General features: G+C 38.8%; 1 protein-coding gene across 16 annotated transcripts in view; it reads right to left on the bottom strand.

Moving 5' to 3' along the window:
- The window catches only part of PBRM1 (polybromo 1), a 55,503-nt gene that overhangs the window by 16,316 nt on the left and 19,201 nt on the right, over positions 1–19,986 (bottom strand). For 15 of the 16 annotated variants that reach the window (XM_079317239.1, XM_079317245.1, XM_079317234.1 and 12 more), the window contains 13 exons: positions 15,601–15,742; positions 15,027–15,124; positions 12,131–12,407; positions 11,263–11,368; positions 9,483–10,125; positions 8,373–8,584; positions 7,395–7,580; positions 6,416–6,573; positions 5,605–5,871; positions 4,106–4,251; positions 3,681–3,838; positions 2,846–3,029; positions 1,494–1,704 (listed from right to left, as the gene is read on the bottom strand). In XM_079317239.1, coding sequence (XP_079173365.1) covers positions 1,494–1,704; positions 2,846–3,029; positions 3,681–3,838; positions 4,106–4,251; positions 5,605–5,871; positions 6,416–6,573; positions 7,395–7,580; positions 8,373–8,584; positions 9,483–10,125; positions 11,263–11,368; positions 12,131–12,407; positions 15,027–15,124; positions 15,601–15,742 — 2,788 coding nt within the window. The remainder of the gene's footprint in view (positions 1–1,493; positions 1,705–2,845; positions 3,030–3,680; positions 3,839–4,105; positions 4,252–5,604; positions 5,872–6,415; positions 6,574–7,394; positions 7,581–8,372; positions 8,585–9,482; positions 10,126–11,262; positions 11,369–12,130; positions 12,408–15,026; positions 15,125–15,600; positions 15,743–19,986) is intronic. The other variant, XM_079317243.1, reaches the window with a different exon arrangement.

Genomic DNA, 19,986 nt, shown 5'->3' with positions numbered 1-19,986 from the left:
CTTGCTTATCAATTTAAGCAAGATGAACTGAGCCTGTTTAAATGTGTTTCTAAACTCCACTATACTAATTTGCAATCCATCCTTGAAGTTTCCATTGGGAACCTAAAGACAACTTGTCTGGAGGAAGTGAAGAAAACTCCACACAGGGTTTAGGATGACAGATGGAGAGTTCTCAAACCAAAAAGAGGGAAATCTAGTCATATATTTGGCCTCTGACACACCTACAAACAGACAGCTACAAGTTCACCAGCTTTTTAGCCTATACCACTCTTGCAACAGTTTTGATAGCAGTAATCTAATGTAAAAGCCTCCCCACCAGCTTGGAAGGGCAAACAGGACTTAGAGAAATCATAAGAATTCCACATTTGGTTCTTGCATTCTCTGTTCTTTTCCATCTCCCCCACACACATTTTTAAATGAAGAATCTTTTCCACTGGAGCCAGATAACTGCATATTTACTTTCAGACTTGTTAAAAGAAGATATCAACCTTTTATACCTTTTCTCAGCCATACTGCTGAAGCAAAGAATGAAGCTGCACATCTTTTTTTTAAGTACTCTGACTCGATTCACAGTGAACTGCAGCAGGAAAGCATCTCCCACCTATCTGCCAAGCCCCACATATTCAGTTGTCCTGTCTCCTCTTACACTTAGGTGTTACAAGAGCTTCTTTGTTGGCAAAAGAAAAAAAAAAGTTTAAAAGTTCTGGGGTTCAACAGTTGTTAGATAAAATTCCACTTCTATTGGAATACTCTTCAAGAATTTTCAAGCTGCTTATAAAATTCAGCATGTTAAACAAGAGCAGTGAGCAATCTTGCAAGAGAAAATGCATTTGGTGGTTGCCCACATGGCAAAACATCACACTCAAACCAAGCAAAAGATTTCAACTTCAGCAACTCCTCCACAGCATCCAAAGACATTTCTACCCTGGGGTCACATCCTTTCAATGTAATGCAGCAAAAACCCATATTGCTGGTCAAAAAAGTGTCTGAAATTCCCTCCTGTTCCCAGCAGATCATTCCCATTGCCTCTTTAAGACTGGCATTAGCTTGGATGTGGGAGTGTGGTCACACAGACAAAGGGTTTAATCCAGTTGCAAACAAACTTTTTTGGTTAGTTGAATTTCCAGCTAAAGCAGTTCCTCACTCTGCTTCCACACTTAAATTCCAGAGCTTATGTAAGAAAATTTGTGTTTGAATTTTATATAAAGACCTGATACTTCTCCACAAGTGTCACAGAAAACCTCATTATTAGAAACAACACTGGGTTTTCCTCAGTTGAATGATTGCCTTTAAAAATATTTTAATAGAATGAAACACTATCACCTAGATATCATACTGGACATGCCAAAATTGGTTTGTCATTTACTCCATACACTTATAAACTTCAGTGTAAATCCTTTGTTTGTATATGATAAAATGTTACTTTCTTCATTTGGATTGGGAAAAGAAAGTGGAATATAAAGGTTCAAGGGTTCCTGAAGGAAAGTCCTTACCTGTGGTGGAGTATAAGGCATTATATCCAAATCACTGGCTAAGGGGGCCTGAAGCTGAGGCATAGAGGGTGTTTCAGTCATATCACCTTCCTCTTCTCCCATCTCTTCCATGTCCTCATCACCTCCTTCCAACTCAGCAAATTTTGCTTCCAGCTGCTGAATCTTCTTTTCCAGTAGAGGAGATGGCTCTTTCTGAGGAACTATGGGTTTTCTGGAAGATGGAGGAGGAAGACAAAAAGCAGCTGAGAACAGGCTCATACCTTATAGAAGAACAAAGAGCAATTGTTTTTGAAGAGATCAACTTTTCTCAATTTCTGACTGAACAATATAGAAACAATGGTGACTTGTGCCTATGCTTCCTTTCAGAACTGAGAACTAATTTTGTGTCTGTGGACAGTGTTTCATTTCAGTCACTTGTTAGAAGGATTTTTTTATGATTTAGAAGAGGATTTCAATACAAGTACTTAATTTCTACAATAGAAGGCAGTCAACACCACAGCTTCCTCAGATATCACATTTTAGAAGTTAATATTTTTATTAATATGAATGCTCACTGAAAGACTTTCCTTAGTCATAATGAGGACTTATGCATTTTCACAATATATAAGAGAATGCACTACTCTGATAAACAAATTACATTTGTTGAAGTTAGAGGAAGAAAAAGAAAAAATCCATTGGTATTAAGACCATAAAAAGACTGATGTTATCTGGCTTTCTTCCCAAGTGTGGTTATCTGAAATTACACCTCTTGACTTCTGTGGATGTCCTGGGTCAGGCTAGGATGTGGTTAATTCCCTGCACAGGTGCTGTGTTTTGGATATGTGAGATAATAGTGTGGATAACACATTCTGCTGTAATTAGTGCTGCACAGCTCAGCATCAAGGCCTTTCCTCTACCCCACTCTGTGCCCAGCAGGCTGGGGCTGATTTGGGAGGGGAGACAACCAGGACAGCTAAGCCAAACCAACCAAGGGAACACTCCATACTCTGACTGTGCTCAGCCATAAAATACAGGGAGAAGGAGAGGGCAGGGTACATTCAGGGTTGTGGCATTTGTCCTTCCCAGTAACAATTCCATGTGCCAAAGCTATGCTGACCAGGAAACAGCAAAACATCTGCCTGCTGATGAAAAGTAAGGAATTAATTCCTTATCATGCTCTGTTTGTTAATGTAGCTTTGGTTCACTTTTCCAACTGTTTTAATTCCTGTTTTGAGCCAGGAGTTTTTCTCCTTCTGCCTTTCAGATTCTCTCCCCTATTCCAGTGTGGGGCAGTGACCAAGAGGCTGAGTGGGGCCTTAGCTACCAGTCCACCACAATCCAGAACAGCACTCAAGTGACCCCCTAATTTTTACCTAAAATAGTATATTTCATCATCTACAACTTTTGCAGACAGTGAAAACCTCTTCAACCCCTTGAATTTCTTCATTTGTTTGTCGCTTTCGTTGTAGCGGCTCTCGCAAAGAAAAACATCGTTTTCAGAGATCTCTGTTGGTCTGCAGGAGAGGAAGTCTTTGAATGACAGAACGACACACTTTCCTGCAGAAATGAAAGAGCTGGGTAAGAAGGCAGCCACACTTGCAGACTCTTTTTTTAAAGTGTGGAAAGTTTTTTTGCCTGTCTCGTAAGTTTGGAAGACTCCTGGCATTTGGTGCAACTACAGAAAACACATCAATTGGTATTCCAATCAAACAATGCCACTCACAAGAAACCTACAGCAACTTAATGCAGCTTTTGGATTTTTTTAAAGAACTAGAGAATCCACAAAATCACAAGCCCCCATGATCACTGTCAGTTACCATATTTATCACAGCACTGTAACTCCAAAACAAAGTAAACAGCTTCTGCAACACATCAAATTTCAATCTCCTACTCCCCTTTTCAACTTTCCAGGTAATATGTACTGGAATAATTACATTCATATGTAAGAATAATGAGGTTTTCTATTCTCTGGCTGCAAACAATGTTCACTCTCATATCATACATGTAATTGTAAGAAAGCTTCCTTATAATGAATTCTCACCACAGGTCCCATAGGCAGGAATGGATATTAGAAACTCACTGAATAATATCTCCTCCCTCCCCCAATGAAAAAGACATACTTGGAATCAAGCCTACACATAGCCTTCAATCACTTCAGATTGTGTAGAGAAAGAAAATGTCCATCAGATTAAAGTTGATAATAATTACCCAAAATGCAAGTCATGGGACAGGTTTCTTCCAAGTTACTCAGAAACACTTCCTTCTTGTAGAACATTTTCGTTGGCTCATGCTCAGTTTCTTCAGGATGTATAAAGATTGGACCAAAGAAATATGCAGCTCCATCTCTTACCCACATCTTCTCAATTCTGCAAAGAAACCAATGATGAAAGGCGTTTTCTCCCAAATGAGGCAGTAGGGTGTTCAGAAAGACCATCAGTGGAAAATAAATACACAACAGCCAATTCCAACTGTACAAATGGACCAGGTTTTTATCAGGCAGCTGAAATTCCACCTCAATCTATCAAGACCTTGTGAAGTGTTGTGAAGTGTTCTTCACTCACATTTTTCCCATCCTCTTTTATATCTTTTTGCAACCAGCCCCTCTTTAATCCAAACAAAGAAGTTGTCCCTACCTTCCTACACGAGGTCGCACCAGCCCGTGAGATTTTATGAAGACACAGTCCCCAACCTTCAGCCACATATCATTGTAGCAGAGCTGCTCAAAGTAATGGCAACCAGGTTCCCCATTGGACATTTCTACTGGAACATCTTCTTTGTCCTGCAGAAGAGGAAACATTTAGAAACTTGAGGAAGGAGGAAAACAAGCACAGAAATAGAGATGCCAGGTACCAGTAAAAGGCTTTGCTCCATCCTTATGTTAACAATAATAGGTAAGCCCTAAGCAGAGAAGTGTGTGCAAAAGTTTCCTGAATAAAAACTGCAAAGTCAAAGATACCCTTTCCTATTTCACAAAGCTCTAATTTTGCCACAATAGTAATTTACAGGTCTTTTTTTGTTCTAGTGCTTCAAAGTAAACTGGCCAAGCCAAGCCCTGGCAGCTTTGATGATTTAAAGCCCAATAATGTGCTTAGGAAGCAAGAACTGAATATATGGCCAAGCTAACAGATATAAAAATATGATGATTCAACTCTCTTATACAATAATATGAGCACTCCATGTATTGCTTACAAATTCATACCCCCTGTCCTGTTTAATTTCTTACTTTTTGGTAAAAACTCAAATTGTGCCTCATTTAATCTTTCAGCCTGGGATTACAGAAAGCCAAGGAAGCACAGGCAGTCCCACCAAGGCATGGAAGGAAAAAATCCTTTGAATTTTAGTTCTCTCACCAGAATTAATTTTATCTTTTGTCATTATGTGAATAAATACACTACTACACACTGTGTGTCTGACAAAAGCTGACAATGGGTGTGCTGTGTTCTCAGGTTCTGTTTGAAAATGCAAAGTGGATTTTTCATGTTTTTTTAGTAATTTATGATATTTTATGAGTAATTTATTTTTCCATGGCTCCAAATTTAGTTCAGACAAAACTAATTAAATTTAGCTGATTTTAATACATTTACCTAAATTGATTTGTTTTCTTACTCTAGGTACAATAAATGAACCATTTTATCCACTATGCTTAACAGAAATATTTTTAATTATTTTGACAATAAACTACTTAATTATCAACCACAAACAGGCCAGAAATAATAGAATATTATGCATTACTTACTGTTTCCTAGCTACTGACTTTTACTGAAATGCTACACAACAAAGCATTTCAGCACTGCCATGAACTAAAATTAGACTTTTAATTCTACTGGTTCTTTAGGCTTAGGGCTGGCTTTACACTAAAAATGTGATTTTCTAGAGTGTTGAAAAACACAACCAAGCCAATCACATGATCACAAGAAAGAGGCCTGTAACAAATATTTACACAGTTGATTATTTTCTGTTATGTCTATTTATATTTTGTGTTAATTTACAAATGTCCGTAATATAAATAATAACAGAACTATGATATTCATTCATATTTTATTGTGTCTGGATGTGGTGAAACTGAAGCCATGAGGGCTAATATCTTGTCATTCTCTATCTGTCAAATACAACCAATGTTGCCCTTGCATACCTTTTCAAGATGAAGGATACTTTCTCCCACCTTACTGTCCTCCAGTGTTTCACTGTGTTTCTCCTCATCTACTTTGTCTGTATTGGCAAACACAGAAGCCACTCTGACCACAGGCAGGGGCACATCTCGTGGGACAAATCTGACAGAGCTCACAGGCATAGTCCACAGTTTAATCTTTTTAAAAGACTTTGTCTTGGCAGAATAGCGCGACTCGCACACGTACACATCCTCATCTCTGAAGTTTTCAGGGCACAGTTTAAAATATTCCTGCAGATTGAAGGAAAAATATGAAATATTTCAGCAACACCCACATCCCACAGACACACAGAGAAACCCTCTCTCATGGCTTCAGTTTTTTCTATGCTTCTGTCAGAAGCCTTTTTGCTGAGTTCTCTTCTTCCAGTTTAACATCCAAGTTTTACTAAGAATAACAACAAACAAGAAATGCCACCCTTGGAGAAGGAGCTAATTCAGTACAGGTTGGCATGTGAGAAGAGTTAGGTTTTATTCATTTATCAATCCAGTGCTTTAACACATCCTGAAAACACCTTTACAAGATATCTCAGCTGTGACTTGGAAAAGGACAAATCCACAACCCAAGGGTGACCATAAACACAAATCAACCAGCACAGAGAAACTCCAAGACCTGCATCAACCATGGAGCTCAAGAAACAAAGGAAGATCCAAACAGCCCACAGAATCCCATCTTATTTAGGCAGTAGTGGAATGTCTCTGTTAGAGTGCCTACAGCTCCACAGGAAATAGCAGAAAGCATTGCTTGTTTTATAAATCAGTCTGAATAGTCTCTCACCTTGACAAACATGACCACACATTTGCCTAAAATTTTGCTAACAGGAACTTTATTGTAATAATCACTTTTAAAAACTTCTTTCTCCAGGAATTTTCGTGTTGCAAGATGAAAAGTTTCATTTGGTCGATAAAACCAGCAGCCATAGAGCCATTTCTCTCCTTTAAAATACAAAACAACAAAAAAAGAGAAGGGAGATAGAAAAAAAAAAGTAAAATTATATTCTTTAGTGCATGAGCCAAGTAAGAACAATTGGCAATTAAATGATTAATCAAATAGCCATGTAGTCATTCACACTAAGAGCAATCTGCTTTTTAGCAGGGCAATATTCAACTTTTCAGAAAAGGAAAACAAGGTTTTTTTAAAAAGCCTGCCAATTATTATTTACTCCAGTAAAACCTGACTCAGCAAAATAAAGGAGTTGTTCTTATTTATAGATCTTGACTTTCAGGCCTTGAAATGGCTTTGAAGTACACATAACAATCACCTGATTATTTAAAGAATTTCAGGTAACTGTTTTTTAGCTCTTTCAGAACTATTTCTTTCATTTTACGCTGTGACAGATTATGTGATGACAAACTCAAGTTGATAACAATAATTTACTAAGCAATAACAAGTATGCAGTATTTTTCTAAATCAAAGGAAACCTGTGCCCATCTGTGGTTCAGATTTCTCAGCACAGAAAAACAGTGTTCTTCTGTACCTAAATTACAAAGAGTCCCTCCCACTCAGAATTCTATCCCTGCAAGTTTGATGGTAGGCAGAATGAACACCAAAAAAAGCTCATTCTGTCTCAAGAATTTTCTATTTGTAACATCCTTTAGAAGAATGCAACTCAGAAACAACAAGAAAAAAATACTCCCTGGTTCAAACAGTTCTGCAAATAAGTAACACCAACACAGGAAAAAAAAATCAAACTGAAAACTTAAAATAATAATAAATGTTTCACCCTAGTGTTTTCCTGCAGTGAGGACATCCTTACCAGCTGAATCTTCCCAGAGTCTCTCAATGCAGACAATGTGAGGCTGCAGGTTGGCCTCTGCAGGCTCCACATACACATAATCCCCCACATGGTACATGCTGTTCTTGAAGCTGCAGTCCTGGCTGTAGGTACGATGCAAACTTGACAGTCCAGCTGATCCAGAGGAATCTTCACTCTTTTCAGCTTCTTATTTCAAGAAGGGAAAAATAGATGTTAGTAATGTATATTTCTATATTAGCCAAGGTTCTTGATGTCAGTGCCTCACTTTGAGCCTGGAGGAACCAGGCTTTAGTGCTGCTGACATCTGCTAGGGAAGATGAACCATGTTAGAAATATATGACTCAAGGACAAAATTGCCAACAGCTCTGCTCCTGTCTGTGGAAAGGTGCAATGGGAGAGCTTATTTATTCCTTTAAACATGGTGCACAATGGGGCATGGACAGAAACAGCCAGGAACTGTGAAATAAAGGAACTTCATGGTATGCTTCCTCCCTACAAAATAGTGCAAACCCACTCCTCTTCACATCCACAGCAGCCAAAGCATAAAGGCTTATAAAATCTCAGTTCTTTAGAAGTATTAAAGCATGATCATAGACAACACCATCAGTATTTGTCAAATGAAAATGACTGAAAGGTCAATGGGAATATTAATTGTTAAGTTTATTATCAGAAAGCTAAAGTATAAAACTATTGTTTTCTTTTTTAGTATCCTTGAAATAATACTGGTACCCCAGTGTATTCTGACTAAAGGGCTCACATGGGGGTTAATATCTACCCATATCTTTTCTTAAAAGCCCTCTGGCCTGGCTGATAAAGATCAAAATAAAATAAATCTCTCTGAACTTGAAAGTAAACAACTGGGGGGACAAGCAGACTATCAGCAGGTTCTTTGAGCAGGCAAAGCTGCAGTAACATATTATATGTGTGGGTTCATTTTTAATTTGGTACATTCAAAATTAATGGAACAGAAGTAGCTACCTCTCTTTTCCTCCTCCCTTTTGAGCTTATCCTCCTCTATTTCTTTGGGCAGCTTTTCCTTCTTTTCCTTTTCTACATCATTGTGAAGATGCTTCGTGGTGTAGCTGAGAGCAGGTGACAGCAGAATCTCTCCATTTTTACACAGTTCATCTCGAATTTTAATGAAGAACTGCTGAAGTTCCACTGCATCCTCATAGATCTCTGAATCAGTCCTGGACAAAAACATGAGCAACAGGGTAAAAACACAATTTGTGCAGGGTTAAACAGGAGCCTAAACACACCCATCAATCACCACTCTGTGATCAATTGAAAGCTTCACTCTGCCAATAACTTCTGTGATTACTCATAAACAGCAGACTCTGATGAAGACACTTGAAGCCATGAAGCATTAAGTGATGCTTCACCTGTTAGTCCACTGTCAATTTGCATTATAGTTTACTCCAAACAGTATTTTTGCATATACTAGTCGTAAAATGACAGGAAAATCAAAGGTAACTACTCGTGACAAGGCTACAGGTCACTAGACCTCTACATTCTGTTTTCTTCTGAAAACTGGAGTGATAACAGCACTATTAACAAAACTGACTTATTTTAATTATCCATACTCCTTAGTAGATGTTCTAAAATAATTTTTACCTCCTCTCTTCACAGTCAAGCTCTCACCTGCACATTCCCAAAAAGGCTACTGAATTCAAGCAAAACTCCACAAGAAATTACAGTAGTTTCTGTTGTTCAAAGTTGTCCACAGTTTTTGTACAGTATTACCATAATTGACCCAACTGTGATTGCTCCAAAAGAGCAATTCACTATTTGAACAGTTAGAGAACAGCTCTCTTCACTTTTTCAATTTGAAAGTTAGCAGGAACCTGTTTGTCATAAGGTGCTCCTTTGGAAGATTATTATCAAAATAATCTCTTATCAGAAAACTAGTTTCTTCCTTGTTTTCAAATCAAACCAAACATTTCACTGAAGACCTGATAAAGCTTTTGAGATTTAGTTTTCCAAACACACATATGAAGGAAAGCAAACACGTTAAAAAACTTCAGCCTTTGTCTAATATTAAATGCAAAACTCATGATAAAGATACTAGAAAAATAAAGGTTTCCCCACCTGTTCATTCTCCGTGCTCTCTCCAGTACCTCAAACATGTTCTCCTGGAACAAGTCCAGTCTTCTGTAGCGATTATTTTCAACATTTTTTCGGATAATATCAAAAGTCAGGGGAGGTTTATTTGGGAAGTTGGGATCAACAGCAGGAATCTCAGCTAAGGAGTCACTGTAGCATCTGCCCTCATCATCCTGGTGGCTCATAACAGATACAAAGAGGTTATGGATAAGTTCCTGTATCAGCAAAGTGACATTGGGCACATGAGAATCCTCATCTCCTTCTATTTCTCTCCGAGTTTCAAGCAAAACCTTGTGAAGGACCAAGGCATCCTTATAAATCAAAGACTCCGGCTCATTGTAGGTGCAAGCATTATTGAACATCATGACAAAGTCCTCCACCATGGAGTCGATGTCCTGGTACTTATTTGCCATCATGTGGCTCCTGATCTTCTCCATGTCCACGGGTTTCTTGATGGTGACGTAGTAGTCGGGGAGCTCGGAGCGGGAGGGCAGCCGCAGGAAGATGGCGCTCAGCCGCCGCCCGCGCTTGTCCGTGTAGTTCTTCACCGCCTCGTACACCTCGTTCAGCTTCTGCTGCATTGGAGTCATGTACTTGGACTTCTTGGGAGAAATGCCACTCTTCCTGCCTGACACACACAAACAAAAAAGAAGTTCAAATGACAAAGCTGAGAAATTGCACATTTCTTTATCCATCTCCGGTTTCCACCGGAGATTTTTTTTACGGAAGAACCACGTCATGGTGTGAGCAGAATAGAGCCCATTCCAGGCTGCAGCTTCCTTCATTTGTCATAAAACTCTATGAATTATTTTTGTTAGGCTTCAGCATGGAAAACATATTTTCCTACCTATCAACATTTACAAACTCCTCTAAACTCATTTTGGTCTTACAGCTCTCCTTGAATTTGTCTCTGAAGCTGTTAAAAATCCTGTCATCACAGGGGTTTTGCTATCACTAAAATTAAGTATTCAAAATATTATCAGATTAACTTTATGATATGTTTATGCCAAATTAGAAAGGATTATTACAAGTAAAATGTAAATTAAGGCCTCCCATGGGATTATCAAATTGGCTTTTTGATTAACCCAGGATCTCTGTTACTGCACTGCAGACTCTGCCTGAGAGTTCTCTACACCTGCACTTTACTTAGGAGCTGCACATTTAATTTGCAAGGGAACTGTCTGCTGTCATTTTCTTTTAGTTTTTTGTGCAATTTTATCTCAGTTTGCTCAGTTCTGAACACATATTATGAGAATATAAGATTTGAGTAGTAGCAAGTTTGGAAGGGCAACACATCAAGGAACAGACACGGCAAACTTCACTTCCATGGTTTTCATGGCTTTCAATAATCTGTGAAACTGAGTTCACATTTGTTTTTTTTATCATTCTGTAGAAATCCCAGACATTTAAGCAGTGAAATTAAGAAATCTGCTAAACTTGAGAAGCCCCTTACTTGACTGAGCACATCATGCACCATCTAACATTTGGATAACACTATATGACTAAATCTCACTCATTCCACCCATTCCCAAGTCTTTTCTTCACTCTAAGTTACTTTTCTTAGAAAACACTATACATGTGACAATTTAATTCTATTGTATAGTATAGACATGCCATTGCCATCAAGATTTTGAAAATATATTCTACATTCCTTGTAAGTGTTAACAACTATGCAGAGTGTGTCTATTCTAAAAGGAAGATCTGTTTATCTGTATTGTGTTGTAAGTGCTGAAAGGAGACAAGGCAATGCACAAGGTTGTCTTACTTAGCTTTAGTTTAGGGGATGCAACATCATCATCTTCAGCCAAGGGTCCCAGCTCTTTCCTTTTTTCTTTAAGGATCTTTTCCAGCATATGGGCATCATTGTACACCTATTAATCAGCAAAATAATCAAAAGCCAACCAAAACAAAGTTTACTGTGCTTAGATTAGTTTAGAACTAGCTCCTTAGTTAGTTTGGAAAAGCTGAAATAAAAACTGAGTATTGTATATAAGGTGTGCATTTGAGAAGTAAACCTTTCTTTTTAACTGACTCGCACAGGTAAGCAGAACTGATGACACTGTCTAAATCAGGGAGCTACAAATGTTGAAGAAATTATCCAATTAAGCTGCATTTTATTTCAAAGACTACAAAATGGCAACAGGCAGCTGTGTTATCAACTACTGCATCAAACCCTTTTGCTGAGCAATGAAAGACCCCTAGAATCACTGTGATTCCATCAAAGTACAAAGGACTAGAACAGCCCTGGGGTCTTCAAACCCAATCCTGGTGACAAAGTCCTGTGCAGTAGCTGATTGAGCTCCTTATCAGAAACAGCTAGAGGTTTCTTACCACCACCCTGTTTCACATCATTCTTGCTGTCTGAGAAACATCACAATATAGACACCCAACAAAATAGTTGTAAATGAAACCCACATTCATTTCAGCCTCAATGGTGAGCTAAACAAGTCAGGTCCTCTAGCCTGATTTCCCACACTCCCCACTTCCACGAAAATGAAACTGTTTCATCCTCTCCCAGAAGTTCTAAGAATTCCTACTTTAGTTCAGTGAACAATGGCAATAAATAGCAGGAGTAACAGTCAAGGTTAAAGCATCCCAAGAGCAGCAGATGGCTGCAGAGCAGCAGGGAGTACCTGGGAGCCCTCCTCGTTGTAGTGCCTGGCGTTGCGGAACATGAGCTTCATGTCCTCAATCATGGCCTCCTCCGCCGCGTACTTGTCATTGCGGATGTTGTGCTCGATCATCTTCAAGTCCATTGGCTCCAGGATGATTTTGTAGTAGTCTGGATAGTCCTTTTTGGATGGTTTAACCATGAACAGATCGCAGAGCCGCCTGCCTGTGCCGGGCTCTCGAGCTTCCAGAACAGCATTGTACAAGATCTTCATCCGCTGCTTCCGGATGTTCTTTTTACTGTCAGGATAAGAAGAGCACAAAGGAAAAGAATAAATGTCAGGGGCTCTTATCCCCACATCCAGCTCTAATATCAAAATGATATTATCTCTACCATGAAGAAGCAACCAGAACCACCTAAACACACACAGGAAGTTCAATATTAAGTCAGTGCACTAGCATTTGCAAATAACAACAGCATCATATCCAGGAGCCTGACACAGAAACAGGAAATGGCTCTTTGAGATTATCATTCCTCATTGACCTTGAGTTTGGAGTTCTACAAAGTAAACCAACTAATTCATTTTTCAAAGGGCAAAGGACAAAAGGAGCTCTGAGCACTTTCCAGCCGCGGAGAAAACAGACCAGTCAGGATCAGGCACCTGAATCCAAGAACTCGAGATCCACAGGGTAAAAACCTCCAGTCAATACTTTCATAATTACTTCTGCTGAACACAGAATATCAAAGACATGAGCTATTTATCCATGAGCAATTATGTACACTCTTCAGTACTAAGTAAGGACATCAAGGATCTAGCAGAAAGAATTGTTTAAATTTCTGTCAATCCAAATGAAGTCTGAAGTCAATAAAGCTTACCAAGACTGAAAGCCCAGGTAGAAAATGGTACATGCTATCCCCAAAAATGTTACAGCCATCCTGTGTGTAGCTGGTATGGTTGTCTCAAGAAATATGACAGTACAACCAAGACACAGCTTATCACAAAGCATTGCATGGCTCCCTGTACATGGCCTATAAGCAAATCAAATAAAGGAGAAGAAAATTTATGTCAATAATGTTTAGTCTCAGCTTAGACACTGTGGCACTCAGCAACAGACTCACTACAAAGCACTTGTAAATAGGCTTCCAATCTGCAATGTCCTTAAGACTTATTTAGGTAGTTATAACTTCAACTATTGTATTACTACCTTTAATTGCAGAATGTGCACAGTATCTTGGCACAACTTATTAGAAACCAAACTGCACACAGATGTCCCATGATGTGGATCTTTTCATGACACATTTAAAATATCCCTAATTCAGCAGAGTCTCATGCTTCAGATAACTCTTACTCCTTGGTGAGATCAGTGAAATAACTAAAGAAAACCAACAACAAAGAAAACTCAAAATATATGTTCTATAGGCTAAGCATTACCAATGCTGGCAAATGTTAGTTGTTCCCACTAGGAGGTGAGCACTGCCAGAACACAGACATGCTGCCAAATTCCCCATTTTAATGTGTTTCCAGGTTTTTCTCACCCATTGCAACAGATGTAAGCAAAGCAAAACCAAAGCAGAAATAGCAAAAGTCCTGCCAATACTCAAGATTCATGTCATGCATCTGATACATACAAGGGAACAAACAACTGCTTCTGGGTAACTGTTATTTTCCCAATAGGAAGATTAATTTTGCATGGGTTATTGGTTTCCTTTTCCAGCAACATTGTGGAATTCCTCTAATTACTTCACTTCTGTGATCAGCACTATTTATGATCTTCTTTTCCTTGTGATCCAGCAAGTGAATGGATAAGAAGTATCAAACTGACAACACCAAAAGCATTTTCAGGCACTCTTCAGGCATCATTCTGATCTCCCTTGCCTATGAACACAAGAAATTCCTTGTTCCCTTTCCTCTTTTGTTGTTCTTAGATGACAGGGCCTGACAGATTTTTTCCTTTTAAGCATTTCAGTATTGTCTGGCACAAGGTGATCAAAAGCAACATGGGGTTAAAATGACAATTTGACTTGCTTGATTAGGTTAGTGCTTTTTTGAATCTGAAGATCACAAAGCTAGCAATTTCTGCAATTTGTTTTTTCTTGATTACCTGGTTCTGTGGTCTGCCTTTCCTTTCTCAGACTACTCTTCCCAGCATCCCCAGACTGCACCACCTCCTAAATCCAAGTTCATATTTTCTCTCTGAAGATTTTTAATGAGTGCACATTTTTGCACTTATTTGATTGTTCTTCAGAGACTCTTTGCTAATGCTCTACTCCATTCCCTTCCTTCCCCCACAACTGTTGTTTCCTTGACAAAACAAGAAATGAATACCCAGGAAGGTGATGTTCATAAGTAACACCAAAGAAAGATGCTGAATTGCAATTTTACACTGGCTACCACTGCAAATATTATCTGAGCTAGGATTTATTTCAAATGACACCACGAGGCAGACTAGAGAAACCACCTCTTGCTGGAGAAAAATGCATCACTGTTATTAATTACAAAACAGCTATCACCATAAAGAATACCTTCCATAAGCCATCATTATGTCAGTAGAAGAGTCTACTGCAAATCACTGGGAATTTGGTTTTTGTCACAGGACCCTAAGTAATCAATCTATTATAATCTGTTTATCTATTTGTCAGGCTAAAATAAAACAATTCCTCCCAAAAAATCCTGAATTCCACTGACAAAATCACCTAATTCAGGGCAGTTACAGAACTGATATTGACAACTAATAGACCAAAACAGGGAAATAATAGTTTTATAACAGCAAAAGGTTTTGAATTAATTAGAATCAACACTTAATGATGTTTCAGAATTACAAATCCTTACACAAATGCTAAAAAATCATGGTTTAATACTCTGACAAAAAGAGATGCAACAAAATGTTATGTCCTGCAGGAACTACAGAAGCAGATACCTTTTCCTTTTTGAGCTTCCAGTATCAGATGTAGCAGAAGAAATCATGCTGTCCCCATCCTCAATATCATCTCTCCTAGCAAGCTCCTTCTTCTTTGCCTGAAAATAAGAACAAATCCCTGAAGCCAAACTCACTGCTGCTGGACACTTCCAGAATAGAATTAAAGAGCAGTATAATTCCTTCTAACTGACAGAACAACTTCTGAGGAACCAATTTGAAAACAATGCCATTTCAGACCATAGCACACAGCTGGAACACTTAATGAAATCTGAAAGGCTCTAGCCTTATTCAATTACATGCAAACTCTACAAAACCCCTACATCATCCATTTTCTCACAATTTAATTAGGTTAGGAGTCACAGTAAGGAATAAAGTGACCAAAAGAAATCACAGAAGGCAGCAGGTTGTGCTGAGGAAAAACAACTTCATGATGCTCTCTATTCCCATACTTCCCCCTAAGAAAGAAAATACTTCTGCAAATACAGGTTTATTTAAAAATTATTTTGGAAAAATATCCATTAGGAAAATAAATTAACATGTGAAGTTCTCCTTTTGCTTGTTCTCCTCCACATACCTGCATAACCTGCTGCATTTTCAGCACTCTTTTATAGATGGCAGAATTGGGGACATTGTAGCGCTTGGCATTTTCAAACATCAAATTCAGATCAGCCTCCAACTGATCTAAAGTTTCATACTCATGATTCTTCAGCTTGGTTCTGCAAAAAGAGAAGTACCAGTCAGCTATTTCACTAGCTACACAGTGCAAATCAGTTCTTTAATATCCTAATTTTCATGATAAATCAAGAGTCAAAGAGCTTTAACGACAGAAATTGAATTTATTTTGATTCTCTAGTAACATCTTCCACTTGTAACTGTATTAGGGAAACATATTTCCTCAAGAATGGTTTCAGTAATTTTGGAAGTTGTGGAGACTGAACTGTATGACTGTTTCCATACTCAGGTGAGATATCACAGCCTGCTGAGACTGCTGCAGTGCCCCTGAGCTCTGACCTCAGGCCAGGCCAGCTGCACAGCCCCAAAAGCTGCTTTCCCTCCATCAATTCCACTCATGCTCAGTGAGAGCCAAAAGCTCCCAGCACCTCTTATGTTAAACCCTTCAATTGTGCCTTCTCTTAAAAACCACCTGGTTATTGATTGGTGATATGTGCAAAGTGCACTTCACACAAGAGGAGCAACAACAACAAAGTAATTTTTCATATGCTAAACACATGAATGAACATGAGAAAGCTTAACTTCATGTGTTTTCTTGCACAATGCTGAAAGTTCTAGCCAACTTTTTTTAAACTCTCCAATACTCCATCACACATTAATCTGCAGAACACAAGCCCCAAAGCCTGTCCCAGCTGCAACACAGATTCCTCACCCTCCTGCCTGGAGGAGTCACCAGTCACACACCACCTCTAAACCCAGTCTGGTTTCTGCAGCACCTGGATGAATGTGTCCCTGCTTGATGGAGCATTATCACTACCACAAAATAAATTTAATAGAAAACCTTTCAGCCCCAAGCTTGCTCCCACCACCATTTGCTTATCCAAAGGTGCAGGCCATCTGATTTTAAGCAAACAATTTACATTCACAGCTGTGTTCATCAATGGCCTGAAGCAAAATTAAAAATCCAGACTGATTGAATGGTTTGGAAAGTGACTACTTCCAACCAGGGATGTGAGGAATGAAAAATGTACAGGCACAGAAGTGATCCTGTCCTTGCCTGCAAAGAACATCCTCTCCTACAATTCTCTGTGCTGCTGTCAGCACATAGGATGATTAATTAGGCAGGTTATTTACATAAGTACTTTGAACAGATTTAATTACACTCAAACTCAGCAGAACTCAAGCATCATGACTTCTCTGGATTTAGAGGATGAAGTGCAGTTTCACAATAAATTTTTAACAAGCTATCTCACCAATCTTGGGAGGAAAGGATTTTATAAACATCAGTTTATTTCACAAAAATGAGGTTGAAACTAAGCAAACCCATGGCTCTATAGAAAGCCACTACCAATATAACACAAATTATATACCAGAAAGAGAAACTCCTGCGAAAATTATTGACAGGCATATAACTGTACCTGAAAGCATGATTAAAACTAGAAAGAATTTCCTTTTTAAACAAAATGCCCTTTGCAAAATGCGAGAAAAAAGCTTAGAAGTAAGGCTACAGTTTCATAAGACCACTAAGCCCAAAACCACACTGGCATGGCATTTAATTAGGCTGAAATCAGAATATTAAAAAAAGAATACTTTAAAGTTGGCACTCAACTCCCACTCAACTCCCTAAAATATCTACTACAAACTCATCAGTCCTTCCAGGTGGAATATCTGCAAGGACTGAAGGTGAGACATACTCTTCCCACATAACCAAAAGATCCATTTATTAGACAAACACAGCCTAAAAATTTCCTACTGAAAAAAAAAAAAAAATCAAACACCAAGATAAGATCAGTTATGTAACTTATTTTCTTTTATTCAGAAATTGTCAAGTGCTAGTCCTGTCTCTTCAGGGAAAAACAACCCACTAAAAAAGAATGAGTGGGATCAAGAGATGCCTTTGACAAATGTCCTATTGAAGATGACAGTCTTCTTACAAAATACATTTTGAACTTACTTTACTTGAGATTATGATTTTATAGAGGTCTTACACATAACATGCACTGAAAGTACTTGCTAAGGTAGGAAAACTGGTTACACAAACAGAAGATTTCAAAAATATACAATATTCACCAAATAACAAGTTATATTAAGTGACTAAAGGAATGAAAGAACTCCGAAATTTCAGATAAAGTGAAAATTTACAATGTATTTAAAATCTTAGACTTCATTTTCTCTTCCCAATTGACTCATTCATAAATCAAGCAAACAAAACCACAGAAGTTCTCTATAAACCCTTCCCCAGGCACCAGTCTCTACTACTTCAAAATTAGTTCCACTCCTTGATTTGCCATATTGCTAAAACTGCTGAAATTATATGGCAAAATATGCTTAACCAGGTGATGACATTTACTATAAGCTCCACTCAAACCATTTATAACTAATCCAAAAACACCAAGAGCCACCACAAAATTCAAGAGAACCTCAACACATCACATACACACAACATTTAGATTCTTGTGTCACACAGAACATTGTCCAAAAAGGGAGAAAAATTCATTTGAATTCCCCAAAACGCAGCTATCACACAAATGTGTGTTTTACACCAGATCCCTGCACATTTTTAAACCTCAGCTGCAACCCCAGGAGCACAACACCAGGGTGTGTTGTGAAGATCCCAATTTCAGTGCTTGAACTCCCACGTGTGCTTTAGAGAGAGCTGCTGCCAGGGAATTCCCTGGCACTCCTTCCTCCTCTGGTATAAAAAAGCCTGACCCACTTGCCTTGGGGATCATACTTCTCAACACTGTAAAATTTAACAAGGAACAGTGTTCTTGTAAGCCTGCCAGGATCCAGCATTTATGCACTTGGTAACTGAACACATTCTCCTGCATCATTTCCTGACTGTTCTTGTGGTTATTTGTCATTAACAGAATGACTCTTCCCCAGCAACATCAGCTTTGCATTAGGCACTTTTATCACATATCCAAGTCACAGCCTTGACAGCATGATGCCTTTCTTTTTAAATAGGATTTTCTTGCTCTCCATCTCTAAGCTTTGCCCCCTTTGAGGCAGGGAATTCTCATCAATGTGCTGAACATCTGGTGGGAGGGAATGAAAGGGCAGCCAGGGTCATCTCAGCCATGTCCACTGACTGGGCAGGTGAGTGGAACAAATGGAAACACATGAAATTTCAGCTGAACACAGATGTATTTTACTGTGAGGGTGGTCAAACACTGGCACTGGTTGCCCTGGGAGGATGAGGAGTCTCCACATGTGGAGATCATCACAAGCTGACTGGACACAGTCCTGGACACATGGCTCTGGGTGACCCTGCCACAGCCAGGGCTTGGGCAGGATGGTCTCCCTTCAGCCCCAGCTATCCTGTGACTCTGTGAACAGCAAGCCAGGAGGAAATTAGGAGACAACTAAAAGCCATCAGCATGATTACCTCCCACATCCAGGAACAGCTCAGGATCAGCACTCAGCTCAAAAGACTGAGGTTCATTATACTCAACGTGACTGAGAGGCTGGGATAGGTAAAATCATTAAACCAAAACACACTCACAGACTTCCTTTGGGAATCAGGTACTATTTTAAAGACTTTTCCTGCATTTAGCACACACAAACCCCCCTGAAATACATGACTAGCTGTAAAATTTGCAACAGCCACACATTTCACAGTTCACTCTGGCAGGACAGCTGAAGCAGCCAGATACCAAAGCAAAACAGACATGAAACAGGAATAGCAGGCTTCACTCCACCTCCTTCAGCTTTTCACTGGGATACTAAACTTTTCTGTCCCCATCTGGGAACAGAATAAATGTTCTGTTTATGTACATCTCAAAAAAATCCCCAAACACACAAAAAACCCACCACAACAAGAAAAGAAGGCAAAAAACCCCACAGAAAACCAATGCCCAAAACCCCACAAATAACCTCCATCCCTAATGAGTGGCAGTTTTGAATACTTAAAGACATGTTAGCAGTATCAGCAAAGCCATGATGATTCAGTTTTCCCTAAAGCACATCAATTAAGTTTACATATGCATGACTTCAAGGCTTTTCAGGGACAGTAAGAAGTGAAGATTACATGGTAATTTAAAAGACAGGAGAATTTCAGAATTTGTAGGAAATTACACTTCTACAAACATAGTTTAATTTGTGAGCCTCAAACACTATTTCTAAAAAGCCTAGATGTTCCTTTTTCTTTATTTTCTAAGCCCCCAGGCAGTAAGCCAAGTTACTTTTTCCTACAGTTCTTCATAAACTTGTAAGGAATTTCTTTGCTGCTCACACAGACAGATGCAACCTGCCTATGCTGTAAGGAAAGTAGAAATGCAGCTGCCTC

This window comes from Erithacus rubecula (assembly GCF_903797595.1).
Source record: "Erithacus rubecula genome assembly, chromosome: 13".
Lineage (NCBI taxonomy): Eukaryota > Metazoa > Chordata > Aves > Passeriformes > Muscicapidae > Erithacus > Erithacus rubecula.
This window is presented reverse-complemented; position numbering and strand designations above follow the sequence as displayed.